This window comes from Cryptomeria japonica, chromosome 8, assembly GCF_030272615.1.
Source record: "Cryptomeria japonica chromosome 8, Sugi_1.0, whole genome shotgun sequence".
Classification (NCBI taxonomy): Eukaryota; Viridiplantae; Streptophyta; class Pinopsida; order Cupressales; family Cupressaceae; genus Cryptomeria; species Cryptomeria japonica.
In genome coordinates this window covers 412590390-412604871 of record NC_081412.1, presented here as the reverse complement: position 1 = coordinate 412604871, position 14482 = coordinate 412590390, and the positions used below count along the sequence as shown (strand labels likewise).

At 38.4% G+C, this 14482-nt stretch overlaps 1 protein-coding gene across 1 annotated transcript in view; it reads right to left on the bottom strand.

Moving 5' to 3' along the window:
• Nucleotides 1-13291, bottom strand: part of LOC131028562 (transmembrane emp24 domain-containing protein p24beta3) — a 37874-nt gene extending 24583 nt beyond the window's left edge. The window contains exons 1-3 of the mRNA XM_057958867.2: nt 12870-13291; nt 9790-9976; nt 9531-9638 (exon numbers count right to left, since the gene is read on the bottom strand). Coding sequence (XP_057814850.1) covers nt 9531-9638; nt 9790-9976; nt 12870-13076 — 502 coding nt within the window. The 5' untranslated portion in view covers nt 13077-13291. The remainder of the gene's footprint in view (nt 1-9530; nt 9639-9789; nt 9977-12869) is intronic.
• Between the last annotated feature and the right edge of the window lie 1191 nt (nt 13292-14482).

The following is a 14482-nucleotide window of genomic DNA, read 5'->3' as shown; positions in this document are numbered from 1 at the left end:
TATATTTAAGGAAAAAATCTAAACCCTGAAATAGGAACCCTCGAAAAGAGAATTTACGATTTTGAGGGGAAAATCGAAAAACCAAGAAATTTGAGGTTACAAAACATCGTTTTTGTGGAGAAAAACGGTAAAACCCAGATAACTAAAATCTTACGCGAATATCGTGGATTACAGATGAGATAATTTTTAAGGGAAAATTATAAACCCTGCGAACAATTTTTGAGGAAAAAATCGTGAAAACCCTTCCATGATTTTTTTGTAGAAAAAATCAAAAAACCAACAGACAATTTTTCAGGAAAAAATCTTTAAAACCATGTGACCTATAAGACGAGGTCTGGCCTAAATCAATCTGATAAAGGTGACGATATTAGGATATCGTGAACATGCACTGTTTCCAAGTGTTGTTGCAGCTGTTGAACTTTTGATTGCGTTCCAACATGATGTTGGTCAAAGATGCCATCACGAAAATGGAGGTTGAACAAGGTCAACCTAGTGAAAGCATAAGACAGAAGAATCTGATTCAAAAATCAGAATAGAAGCAACTGCTAAAAAATTGAAACCCTGGAGGAGAGTTTTGGCATGAATTCCAAGGCGTGAATTTCGAGGTTTGGAAGAAACCCGGAAATTAAATTTTTTTGCAAACTTAAAACTTTAAATTTTTCTTGAAAATAATCAAAAAAATATAGACGATTTTTTTTTTCAAAAAAAAAAAAAAAAAAAATCTCCAAACTTTAAAGAATCCCATCAACCCGCTCTGATACCATGAGAAATAAATTGAATGAATGATTCAATAATCGAATGATTACATTGAACAATATACACACGTATATATAGAGGTTACAAGACGATGTTCTATAATTAGAACATAACGTTAAAGTAAAAGACTAAAGAGCTAAACGCTAAATTAAGCGTGAAAGCTAAATTAAGCTTAAAAGCTAATTACATAATAAAAAGCTAACTTAACAAGCTAAATAAGTCGACAACTTAAAATAGAAGATGACCACTAAAAATAGAAGATGACCATTATAGAAGATATTAATATTATTTTAACATGTATCATGACCACTTGGAGGAATATGACGCCATCGTCAACCATTCTTGGTTGGACAAGCCAAGGAAAGGCGCCTCCAAACTTCAAAGGAAGAGCTTAGTGAGAGCATACTTCAAGGAATGACATTTGAACACAGGGCTGATCTAGAAGATTATTGGGCTAACGCAGCCGATAGTTTTGAGATTAGGAAGAGATTTTGGTCGAGAATTCCTTTGAGCATGGTAAGAGCAACAGAGGTATTCAGAGTCGCTGACCAAGTAGAGGATAGCCTTGAGCTTCAATAGCCGAGCTTTGAAAAAATGAAGAATGAACCACTCGTTTTGATAGATTGGGCAGAGGGAGAGAAATCCGATCTAGCAGACCTCATGAGGATGGTGGTTGAGTTTTCTAGGTGGTGGACATCTAAAAGGACAAGGTAATTAAAGTCCAAAGGTGTGGCCTTGACCTATGAATTGATGGGAATGGATGACTCTTTGTCCTCCAATGCTTGTACCTCTGCAGGTAATGCTCGGAATCCAGAAAGTGTTAGGTCTCAGAAGAGGAAGGAGCTAATTGGAAGCTCCGTAAAGGTCACAGGAAAGAAGATTGTAAGGGAAAGAAGGGAGTCCAGCGAAGGCCAATCCATCCTGAGCGCCGCTTCTATCGTACCTGATCAGAATGCAATTGAGGAGCAGGAGATGGACATATGCATGGTTAATGATGAAGTAAGCGAGCCTTCTCCTTCGATTGTGGAAGTAATGAAGGAAGTTGTCCAAAGTCCGGACAGAGAGCAAATTGAAACGCCTACATCTCCCATAGTCTTCTTGGATGGTATAGCTACTGATCCAGGAAGGACAAATGATGGGTTTGACCAGAATACCATAGAGCAATCAACTATCCCTGATTGGCTAAGGGAAAATATAAAGGCTGAGGTCCCCAAGGAGGCCCGTTCTGAAGAAATCACAATAGCATTTCTGGAGAAGGTAAATGAGCCATCTATAGCTAAACCATCTAAGCCCGCCAGAAAGTTTTCTTTAACCCAGAGAGACAATGCAGGATTCAGGACAATCCAGATAGCAGTGCCTAAAGAAGGAAAAACTAGGGACAACGTCGCCACAGATGATTACAAGATCACCACCATAGAGTTGGGTAAGCCCACTCAAGACCAAGAGGTCCAGTATTTCGATGACTCTTGTAATGCTCTGAAGGCAAGTTTAGCTCAGGAGAAAGAGAAGACAAAAAAGGTTGAAGAAGAAAACCAGCAGTGGAGAAAGTACGTTCTCCATCTTACCAGACCACTTAACCATGAGATCCCGGTTACCCCTCCACAACCTCTTCAGCAAGAATCGATGAAGGATTATGAGGATATGAAGGGCACATTCACACAGGCCAAGGAGTGGATTTCAAACGCTTCAGCACGTGCTGAAATGCTGGTAGAAAATTTGGTGTCAGCACATGAGTCGGCCACTTCAATGGTCAGCCGTATCCAAGATCTAGCTACCAATTGGGAGGACGTGGAGGAAATTCAAGATGAAATACTTCCGCATCTGAAGGTTATCCGAGGCTTGTCGAAGAGAAGTCTAGTGGATGCTGGTGTCATACAGGTTGGAGATAGGTATGACTTCAACACCTGGTATTATGCCTTGGACACCCGGATTGAAGTTTTGAAGAAATCCAAGAGCAAGTGCTTCGAGACAGAGGAGAGTGTTAGGGAGATCTTGAGCAAGGTGTTTCATGTAGCGTCTAAGATCTGGAAGAAAGAGAGTATAAGGGAGAAGCATTTGCAGGCAAAGAACCTGAGAGCCAGGATTCAGTCAAGCTTCTTCAAGGATTCAGGGATGATTGACAAGGTCGATCTTTCAAAGATTGCAAACTTTCTCTTCATCGATGAAAACTTTCTTGCCCAAGCAGTTGAGTGGGAAAGCATCCTCGCCACATGTACCGATGATGTGGGCATCATCGAATTCCAGATTAGCAGTTTGCCAAGTGTCACTATGGAGGAGGTCAGGCTTATTGTGTCCAGGTACATCGAATCTGTGAAAGAGGAAAGTGGATGCTCACCTCAGTGAGATTAGCAGTTGTGCCACATGTCACTTTCTTATTCATTCAAGCTGATAGTGTTTTGGGAAACCCTAATTAGGGTTTATAGCTTTCAATCTTGGCCCTTGATCACTGTTTGATCTCGATCGTTCATTTATTTTTGAAAAACTATATAAGGCTACCTCCTCTCATTTGGAGAGTGTGAGGTTTTTGATGTATTGTTGCGTAAGGTCATTTCCAGATAATATATTGCATGTGCGCTTTCTCTCAAGGCTTTGTAATCCCTATTGTTTGAATGATTTGCATGGTTTCAATTTCCTCAACACTTAGTTAAAGTTAATTCAGATTTGCTTTCATTGTTGTTAATTTGAATGAAGGAATTGATAAGTGTCAATCGATGGTGTATCTCCGCTCATACTTTTGGTGAATGGATGATTTCCATTTCACCGTGCAAAGTTAGTCTGAGCCCATCCTCTGTGCATCCCAATATCTTAATCATAAGCACAATCCATTGAAGATTGCACCGGCTTTGTGTAGTTGTCCCTAGTGTGGCGAAGCAAAGTTTGGTTTCCCGAGATCATCCAATTGATACCGTCCCCAGAGTTTGTAGGATTAGATTAGCTTTCTCAAATCCTATCTCTTTTCTCCTTCTTGAAAGTCCAAATCCCCGAAAATCCCAAAAAAAAAGGGAGCCTAAAATTGCTAAATCTATCTAAGTCCAGCAGTTCAAAGATACTTGTTCGCGTAAGTCCCCCTTGAGATTTTCAGCATACACTACCCAAGAAGCTATTTCACTAAAGTCGCTTGTTCGCACATATAGACCTTGGAATCAGTAGTGATTTTTCAGGAGAGGATAGAATACCTTCGGGTATCCTATTCTAATGTTTGGTAGATGATAAAACAGACACCAACAGGTTGCTTCTTGGAAAGGTTGGTGGTTGTCATGGGTGGTTGTATTACAATGATGAAGACCATTCTATCTGTTATACGATATACCAATATATCTAATGTCATGCCTCTCATCATCAGCAGGGACTAACCAAAAGATAAATCAGTTCTTGAGGAAATTCTTTTGACAGGGCAGTGAAGAAAAAGATAAGATAGCACTTATGGCCTGGGATAAAGTTTGCAAATCTAGAGTCTAGGGGAGCTGGAATCAGGCAAAAAAAACTTCAAAACAAATCTCTGGGTGCTAAATTGTTGTGGAGGATGTTTAATGGATCATATCTCAAGTGGGCTCAAATATTGCAACATAAATATTTGGGGAAAGATGAAGACTCCAGCATTTTGATTACTTCAAATGCCCCAAAGTTCAAGAATTTGGAATTTTAAGCAAGAGTGTAGACCTCTCATTTCAGACTATTTAAATTGGGATATTCATGATGGGGCTTCAGCCTTGTTTTGGGAAGATTCATGGTGTAGATATGCATGTTTAGATAATATCTTGGAGCTGGAAGCACACAAAACTATCTCAAACAGCACTGGGGAGTTCATGTGGTTGATTACTTAAAGATAGAAATGAAGGATGGGATTCGAACATGGTCCTGGAAGACAGCAAACAATTTGGGTCTGCATGATACTCTTAAGAACAGATTTGTGGTGTTGAGAGAAGGAAAGGATAAGATTGAGTGGAATGGTTCAAAGACTGGTCAATATAACGTGAAAGATGGTTGCAGGATCCTAGAAAGGGAGTTGAAACAAGATGAAGTTAAAGTTCCAATAGTCTATGTTTGTATAAACTTTGTATGCCCAACGCTGGAATTTTTACTTGGGTGCTCTTCAAAGTAAGGTTTTGACTATAGATATATTTAGAAGAATGGACTTTGAAGGACCTTCGAGGTGCCAGTCATGTCACAGCAGTGAAGAGTCGATGATCATCTTTTCCTTGGTTGCCTTTTTGCTCAAGAATGTTGGGTTTAGTTATGAGCAAAGCCTGGGTGGAAAATGGCTCTGCCAAGGGACATCTTGAGTTAAGTCTTGGCCTTTGATCAATAAGAGTGTTGTCTTTTCTTGTATACAGATAATCAGCCCGTCTCTTCTAATATGGTAAATTTGGAAGGAGATGAATTGGAGAATTTTCCAAAATAAAGATATGGGTTTAGATTCTTTCCTCAACAAAGTTGAAGCAACTTTAGTAGAAGTTATCAACAGCTAGGTTAAAGAGCAAAGTAATGGTCATGCCAACTTTAGCGATTGGGATACTTCTATGAAAAGGAATTGGTTCGGTTTGAAAAACCCTCCTATCACTGGGCCCAGTGGGGAGGAGTCAAAGAAAATAATACAAGAAGCTAAACAGAAAGCACCTCGACAAGGGTGAGAGAAGATGAACTTTGATGGTTCATCTCGAGGCAATCTTAGAGCTTCAGGTGCAGGTTGCATAATAAGAGATTGGGAGGGGAAGGTTATTAGCAGACTAGCAGTTCCTCCCCCTCCAAGAACTAACAATGCTGCTGAGTTTAGTGCTGTCATCATTGGTCTTTGTAAGTGCAGGGAATTCAATTTGCCAAGGATTGAGATAGAAGGTGATTCAGTAATTGTAATCAGTGCACTGAGAAAAGGGGAAACACCAAACTGTAACAGTAAACTACAAGCTTATTTAGAAGAGGCCTTGGAGATTGCAGGTTTTTTTAATTTAAACTTAGCCGATCACGTGTATAGGGAAGCAAACATTGAAGTTGATCAATTGGCAAATTTGGCAGCGGAAGGTATAATGATCAGGTGATTTTGAGAGGAGAGTTCCTCTTTAGTTCCACCACTGGCTGGCAATTTCAGCTCGAGTTTAGCACTGCAGTCGATGTTGTACATCTGCAACGGATGGTGGATGTTACTTTTGCAGGAACACTAAGGTTTTTGTTTACAATGGTGGCAGACAAATTGGCCTTGGGTAAGGCATACGAGTGTAGGTGGCATCACTTGCTGCTGTCTTTCTTTAGATTGCTCTTTTCCTTTCGCTGGTAGAATCTGAGTGATGGTTTCCGTGATGGGCTGGACTGTTTGCAGCAGGTTGAGAAGCTAGTCTCGATAATCTAATCTATTTACATCATTTGGTTTTGAATAGGGACGTCTCACGGAGTGATTGGTGACCTTAAAGGGCATGAATTGTGATGTGGACCTCTCTACTGAAAGTCTGTCTGAGCTTTCTGTTTGGGTCTTGAAAGCCCTCCAAATGTAATCTTTTCTGACAATTAATACAAACTCTTTCTTACGTAACAAAATAAAAAACATTGCCACCTCAAACTGACAGGTCAATGCTAAATGGGCCACCCCCTCTCGAGGAAGATTAAAATTAAATTTCAACAGGACCACAAGGGGAAACTCTGAGGCCTTGAGCATTGGATTTATTATCCACAACGAACATGGGGATTTTTGTTGGGCTGATTCAATCAAATTGCCTAACGAAACAAATAATGAAAGAATTTTCTACAATGCTGCCAAGCCTCAAACTATGTAAAAAGAGAAGTATGGTCGATATCAAAGGGCTTCCATGACTGTTTTCTGTGCAATTAGCTCTCAAAAGGCCATGAATTGGAAAATGTCAAAATGGATCGACCAAATACACCTATACCACAAGCAATTGGGAGAATAGGCTATGATGCAAGCCTATCGAGAAGCCAAAAGAGAGATGAACTTCTTATCCAATCAAGGTGTTGACCAAGACAAACAATTGAAATTTTCAACAAAATTGTTCAACATTTTTATTTTTGACTCCATGTATCTCTTTGATTAAGCGCACTCCTCTACATTGGTAAACATTCTCAACGATGCTACAATACCAATTGCTCAACATCCACAGACCTGTATCCAACTTGCCACTAATATTAATATACTTGAAATGCTGGTAGTTTCAGCAGTGAGAAGCTCAAATCTTGACTCTGAAGCCTTAAGGCTCACTTCAAAACTTATCCTACAATCAATTATGCTGAGAAATTCCAAATTACTGAAACACGTATGAAAGAAACTTGCTGGATTGGTAACAAAATCATCAGAACATGCTTGCTGCAATTTATAATAAAGATGTTATTAATCATCAATTGGCCAATGCGACCAACTCAAGGATACCATGAAGAGGAGGGTCCACCCTGTTAGGTATCCAGATAACCTATTGGCATGATAGCTTCAACTCGGAAATGTCCAGATCAATTGTAGAACAATGCATTGAGATTTTCACTAAGTTTTCAAGACTCAAGAACAGTGACATCTTGAATGGGCTTATTACAGTCAACAGTTCCATCGTGTTATAAGTCTAAAAACTAAAAAGGTGACTGATAGTAAAGTTGTATATGTTGAATAAACCTCCTTGCAAGGTTCTAAATATTCTCAATACAGTATTTGCAGTATAAAAGAATCAAATCACTTTACCCTTAAGATCCACACTTTGGGCCAATTCACATTTCCTCACAGCAACCCACACTAAGAAATCAAACTCCCTTTCATAATTATAGTTAAGAGATAGTTTGTTGTATAAGTTAAAAGTTAAAATAGCTTAAATAGGCCCACCCCTTATCATATGTTGATTATTCGGAACATTGAAGACTTCTCAACTTTTATAGAAATATTTATGTTGGCCTTCTATGAGGAAGCGTGTAGAAGACTTGGCCCCCTAATAGAAAGCTTGGTTTAAGTCATGACTTCTTGTTCAATGCAGGCGTTGGGAATTTATTCTGTGGGCTTTGTCAGTGGGCTGCACACTACTTACAGGTAAGTATGATTGTTTCTTTTTGTTGTATGTTGGTTTTCTAAGTTGGTTGTTTTTATTCTATGCAACAAAATTAGAGATGCTTCAATTGCCACAAAGCTGTTTTTCCAAAATTTATGGTGTCACTCTGGCTTACCACTCACCATCATTTTTTATTGTAACACCATATTTCTTAGTCGCTTTTGGAAAACTTTGTGAAAGATTGTTAGTGGAGATTGTCTGCATCATTTCGTCCACAAATTGATGGTCAAACTGAAGTGGTAATCCGCTTTTTTATTCGTACTCTCTATACCTATCATCGCCAAAATAGGCATTGAGATACATTTCCATGTGCTGCAGCATAATTTGAATAAACCCACCCATGCATCTATAAGTGATTCTCCATTGAATCCTGTTATTGGTATCAAACCATTACTTCCTTTAAGATTCCAGAAGCTCTTCCAACAAGCTCTTGAACTTATCAACAAAAGGACCAAGATAAGGTGAATTCTATCATTTGCAATTGACTTAAACCCATGTGCAAGCTCACGATACTTCATTAAAGACTCGAGAAAAATACAAAGAGACTAATGATTAACATAGAGTTTCCCTGGTTGGTGACAAAGTTTGACTCCATTTTAACAAGAAAATATTTTCTAGGGAGCATCACAACCTCAAAGGCTCAAACCCATTCAGTATGGGCCTAATGTTATTTTGCAATAAATTGGAGGAAATAATTTTAATTTCAATATTCCTTCTCAACTTGGCATTCATGAATATGGTGAGTGTGAGACAAATTTTATGAGCAACCACAGTTGGAGAGGTTGCAACATCTCATCCTAAGGACATTATTCTAGGTTTTCAGCCTCCTTTGGATGAAGATGCTCTTCATTATTCCCGCACACACACCATTCAGCACCACTCTACTACCACTTACTTGGGTACAAATGACCCTTGCTAACTAAAGTTAAGTGGGTATCCCAATCAGCATTTGAAAGGCACTTTTCACATCTATGACGAAGATTGGGCAGAAATTCCTCTAGACAGAAAGACAAAAAAAAGACATGGTTATATATTGCATTTTAATTGTATATTTAATATTCTCTTATTTGCATACATCTCTATGTATCTACGTTCCTATAGAATCTTCTTTGTTATAGAATCTTTTTGTGCATGCCTCTTCTCCTAGAGACTTCTATGTATGCCATTGTACTCTCTGAATATCATATAAACTAAAGTGTACCATTGAACTCTCTGAATATAATATAAACTAAAGTGTAAAGCAAGTATAGTTGCGGCTAATTCCTTTGTGTTATTTTCTTACTTGCAATTGTGCTCATATTCTAAGATGATGTCCACAGACTTGTGCACAAAACCTTATCCTGAAAGATATTTGACTCTTAGTATCTAAGAGCCTACTAAAACTAGCTTCCTACTTTAATAGTTTTGCCTTTTGCATGTGTGATGATCATATTTGCTTTAAGAGAACACAAACTAGCTAACATAAAATATATATACATATGGAAAGTGGAAACGATAAATGGTCATATAAAACTGGTCCCAACCGAACTCGATAATTCCTAATTGGTGGACAAAGTACAAGTCGCTAGTATTAAAGTTGATTATAGTCAAGCATCATACCATGTTTCTAAGCATCTTTACAGATGTTATTAGCCAGGGCCAACATGCTTAATGCATAAGTGATATGAAGAATTTCTAATTGAAAACAAAAGTTACAAAATGGGAAATCAGGAACTCCAGGACTCTAGGGTGCTTCAAACTCACTATGGCGGTGACGAGCATCACGAGCTTTCAGATATTTTTGTTCTGCTGAAGCAGATTCTAAAGCCTCTCTCAGCTGTGAAATTTTGACATTGATAGGATCAAGGTGCTCTGCACAGAAAAAGAATACAAAAGTTGAAGAGAATTTTAAAAAGGTTACAATCTGATATGCTTCTAACAGAAAGGACAGATTGAATAGTTAGGTCTCAAAATAATATCTTCATGGACCTAATTTTTTACCCAAAAAAACAATTCTTCATACCATCCTTAGCAAGATCATGTTCACTAGGAATGTGACCAATATGTATGTAAAAGGAAACTGTCTCTGGAACAGAATAGCTGTTATGAAAGCAAAACTTGTACAGTCCGCTCCTTGGAGCCCTGAATTCAAATTTATCTCCAACTGATCCTTTCAAATTATACACAAGATTCCCTCCAGGTGCTGTTACCTGTAATCCACCATTCAAATGTTAAATTAATACAATAACTTTATTGTCCATAATTAAATAGCAAAATAAGGTGTAGAGGATTTAGATCAATTAAAGAAGCCTGTTCAACTAGCATTCCATTGATTGTAAAAATTTGATTGTGGAAAGAGACTCTATGTTGTTTATTTATGGCTTGGATAAAAATGAAACTCGGAGTTGGAAGTTTTCGAGCTATCTTGTTTGATTGATCTTCCTTTATAAGAATGGTGGTGGAGGCTTTCTACTTGTCCTTCGAGGTTGGTGCTCTGCAAGTTGGAAAGTTATTCTACAACACGTGTGCACAGTAAATGGGCTTTCCTTGATTGTTTGGCTTTAAATGCCTTTTTGTCCCCATTATGTGCCACATCAGAAGTTCTCTGGAGGCAATAGGAGATCAGCTCCGTTTCTGCACCGGCAGTTTTTGGTGTTGTTAAAATCTGAGCAATGGCTAAGTGCTGCTGGAGGAGTTTGTGACCCCTTTAATAGGAATGCAGTCTCTGACAGAAGCATGAGGAGTGTTTTACCAAGCCCACATGTTGAGAGAGACTATTTTATCAAATTAATTCTTGAGTCAGATGGTATGACTCTAGTATACTAAAATTTCTAGGTCAAAGGCATCAATTGTGGTCAACTTCAGGAGTAAGCTGGGGGTTTGATTGCAATAAAACCATTCAAAATTGGATTGGCCATGTGATTCTTCCAGAACAGGATGCCAGGTCACTCGCTGAGGTTCGGGAGCAAAGTGCACAAGAGGCTGATCATGATGAGCCAGTTCATGGTTTGCAGGAGGAGATTCTGGTCTTGAGGACGGAAATCCAATTGTAATTCTCCAGAAAAAACTGTCATCAATCTGCAAGGATCTAACCATTGTTGCCAACACTCTCAGGGTTACACACAAGAATGCTAAGCTAGAAATTTTCAGCCAGTTTTCAATGCCATGTCTATCGAATGACATTCTGTGTATGGTGGCAAAGGATTTGGAGGTCAACCAACGGGTGCAGTTCCACTGTTAGGAAGATTGCTCACAGAAAACACAGCTGGTCCATAGCATTGGTTCTGGCAGTTTTCAAGTGACTGTGCCAGGAGGGGCAGGAGGTGGCAGAGGCTTTGGCATTGTATCAGGTTCTTTCTCTTATGTTTCATCAATTGATCTTTAGTTGACCTGAAATTTGTGAGCCCAGATGGTTTTGAACTTTTTTTAATTGGTCTTTTCAGTTGGCCGAGCCTTTGACTGGTTAGTTTGTGTTGGTGTTGGAAATAAGCCACACCTGGACCGACGATGGACTGGTCCAAGAGGGGCCAGTAGCTCAGTGGTAGAGCACTCCAGCAGCGTATGGAAGGTCCTAGGTTCGAGTCCTAGCTGGTCCATGTCTCAACATGGTATCAGAGCCAGGTCCAGGCTAGGATCCCCAAGCACACGAGAGGTGTGGCTTAAGGGGGGTGTTGGTGTTGGAAATAAGCCACACCCGGACCGACAATAGACTGGTCCAAGAGGGGCCAGTAGCTCAGTGGTAGAGCACTCCAGCAGCGTATGGAAGGTCCTAAGTTCGAGTCCTAGCTGGTCCATGTCTCAACAGTTTGAATGCAACATTGTCACCTTTAGGCTTCCAGGGTACAAGTACTAAGAATTAGTTAACGTGTGAATTTGCACCCCTTTATTTGTACTTTGTCTAAATTCGTTTTATACATGTGCATGAGGGCCCCAACAGAACATTTACTGATCCAGAAAGAAAAAGAAACAAATACCTTATGCATAAATAAAAATTGTTGAGAAATATTCTGCTTGTCTGACAATAACAGAAGAATGATATCATCCATCTTGAAACTGGACAGCTGCATCTCAAGGAATATGCACAGAAAACATTAAACTGCATAGGGATATCTCACCAGCCAAATTTAGAATTTTACAGATATGTCCATTTGAAGAGTTCAACTTACGATTCAACTTTTTTGATCAGGATAAGACGGTGCCTGGAATCAATCAATCTATTCAGAGAGCATTCGCCCTTGTCTCGAAGGCACTGCCCAATAGCAATCAATACATGATTGATATGACGGGGTCCTACAACACCCGAGGCCCTATCCAATTAATCGGTGCGTAGTGAGGTAGAGAACATTGCCATCACTTGGCCAGGAACAGATCAATCCTCTGATCTGAATTCATGGCCCACTATCCCCACAATTCATTGAAGTTGCTGTGACAACTGCAAACAAATTCTCCAAGGGCGAATGCATGTGGGTCGGTGGTAGTTGATCAGAAGTCGCACCCAATTGGAGGAGAAATTACTTCATCCCTGCTAAGGGTAAATGTCCAATAGTCTCAAATAAGTATATCCCCCTACCAAATTGGATGTAAGCTTAAAATAGGTTGGATGACGATTCAAGATGTGAGAAGCAATAGTTTCACAAGTAATAATACAAGCTAATTCTAGTTTTGAAATGCGCTAAAGTTGAATCGAGAAAGCAATGGCATAAATCAATATTCATGGTTCCCTGAGTCAGTTTAAGAAATTTCTTGGCCTTTATTCTAATCAGCTTCATAAGAAAAAAATCAGTCTTTGATCTTGTCCGGATAAAAAATACACCACGCTATGTGGCCAAGTTCAGACTGAGGAGAGCGCAACCGGATCCGGTTATCACAGAAAGCACAACAAAAACTAAATGCATGTAAAGTTAGACCCAATTACACAGGAAAGGCCCGTCTGTACTAAAGCTGACTTCCGCTTCTAAATTGTACACAAAGAAAAGTAAATTACCCCACATGTCCCCAAGATGGAAACAGTGAATCTTCACCATGAGGCCACGAGGCATAGGATTCGAACTCATGACATTGTGATTAAATATAAAAATTGGAATAAAAGAAAGAGAAGAGCACCTTGAAGTCTATGCCTGGGCTTTCGGATCTCCAGAAGGCGTCATGATCTACCACTACAAAATTGCCGGATATCATGTCTCCTTCGTACTCGGCCTTTTCATAGACGCACTCCTCCTCAAACACTGTCAGCGATAACCCGCTGCACTTCCAACTAAGAGCAAGTAACGCAGCCACAATAACTGCGCCATAGTTAATTCTATATCCCATCTTTTCTCTGTATCTTCAATTTGTAACTTGGAGGGTTTCTGAGAGAGTAAGGGATCTCCTCTGTTACAGCTTTTCCCGTTTGACCTTCTTCCCCCTGTGTTATTTATTTAAATGGAGGCGAGTAAAGATTTGATGGACGCCGGTGTGGACTTTTTCAGACAATGCAGAATGCAATTGTATATCACCAAATCGAGCGGACAAAAAGCATTATTTAAATTTCATGGTTTTTTTTGGTTTTTTTTAAATGTATATACTATTATAATGGTAAAATCTCTATAACTATCTTAATTATCATTCAGTTTTGAGTTTTTTTAAATAGAATAATTAAATGTAATTATATTAAACACATTGATTGATGATTCTTGTATCTAACTTGTCTTTTCTTAAGTTATTTTAACAATATATAGGAGCAATCCAACCTAATGTGTATCTAACCAAAAAGTCATTTTAAAAAATTCCAATTGTCAACATTTGCTCTTTTCTCATAGCCATTAGGAACCAGCTTGTTACACATTTGCATGACTATCTCTTATATTTTTGTATTTGATGTTGAAGCATTTTGCCTCAACTAAAAAAAAAGTTTTTTTTTTCCATGTTTCTTTAGTTGTCACAATCATTCCATTATTATCATGGGGATTGATTCTTACCATAGTCACCATTATAAGCCTATATTGTAGCAAACAATGTTTTTGTTTTGCAATACCATATATTCATCATAGAGCCTTCAAATTGATAGTAACATGTCTACATATTTGCTTTAATGTTTCACATATAATATGTTGTGACTTGTAACATGTACTCGAGGGAGACATGATAAGTTATTTGCCACACATTTGAATATTGCAATAAATAATAATGTTTTGTATGGAATTATTGGTTTTAAGGAAGTTTAAGATTAAGCTCACAATAAATTTTAAATGATACATCTTTTTGTAGTCATCAAAAGGACTTATTATATGCAAGTGTCCAATTTTATGGAGTAATTCAATTAGAAATCATTTAGTTTTAATGGGATCATGATCCTTAACACGTGCATAGGACATTGTCTTATGCTTTTGGTTAGTATCAAGATACTCCATCCTCACTCTCTATAATTTTTTGCCAATTCAACATGGAGAGGAGCAATTTTTTAATTAAAGAAAGAATGTAAAAGAAGATCAAAAGAGCATCATACTAAAGACTAACTCATAGGATATTGTTTTTAGAAGCTATACACAATTTGTGTTTGTATTTATGTAAACCCAATACTAAGGTTTAATTCTATTTATAGGCCTTAATGGTAGAACAATTACTCAAACTATGAGTTAATATTGTTGTTTTGTTGTGACAAACATGAGGCGTAATTTTTGTATGTAAATTATGTTAGTTGTATGGCTACTTATTCCCTATGTAAATCCCTCATCCAT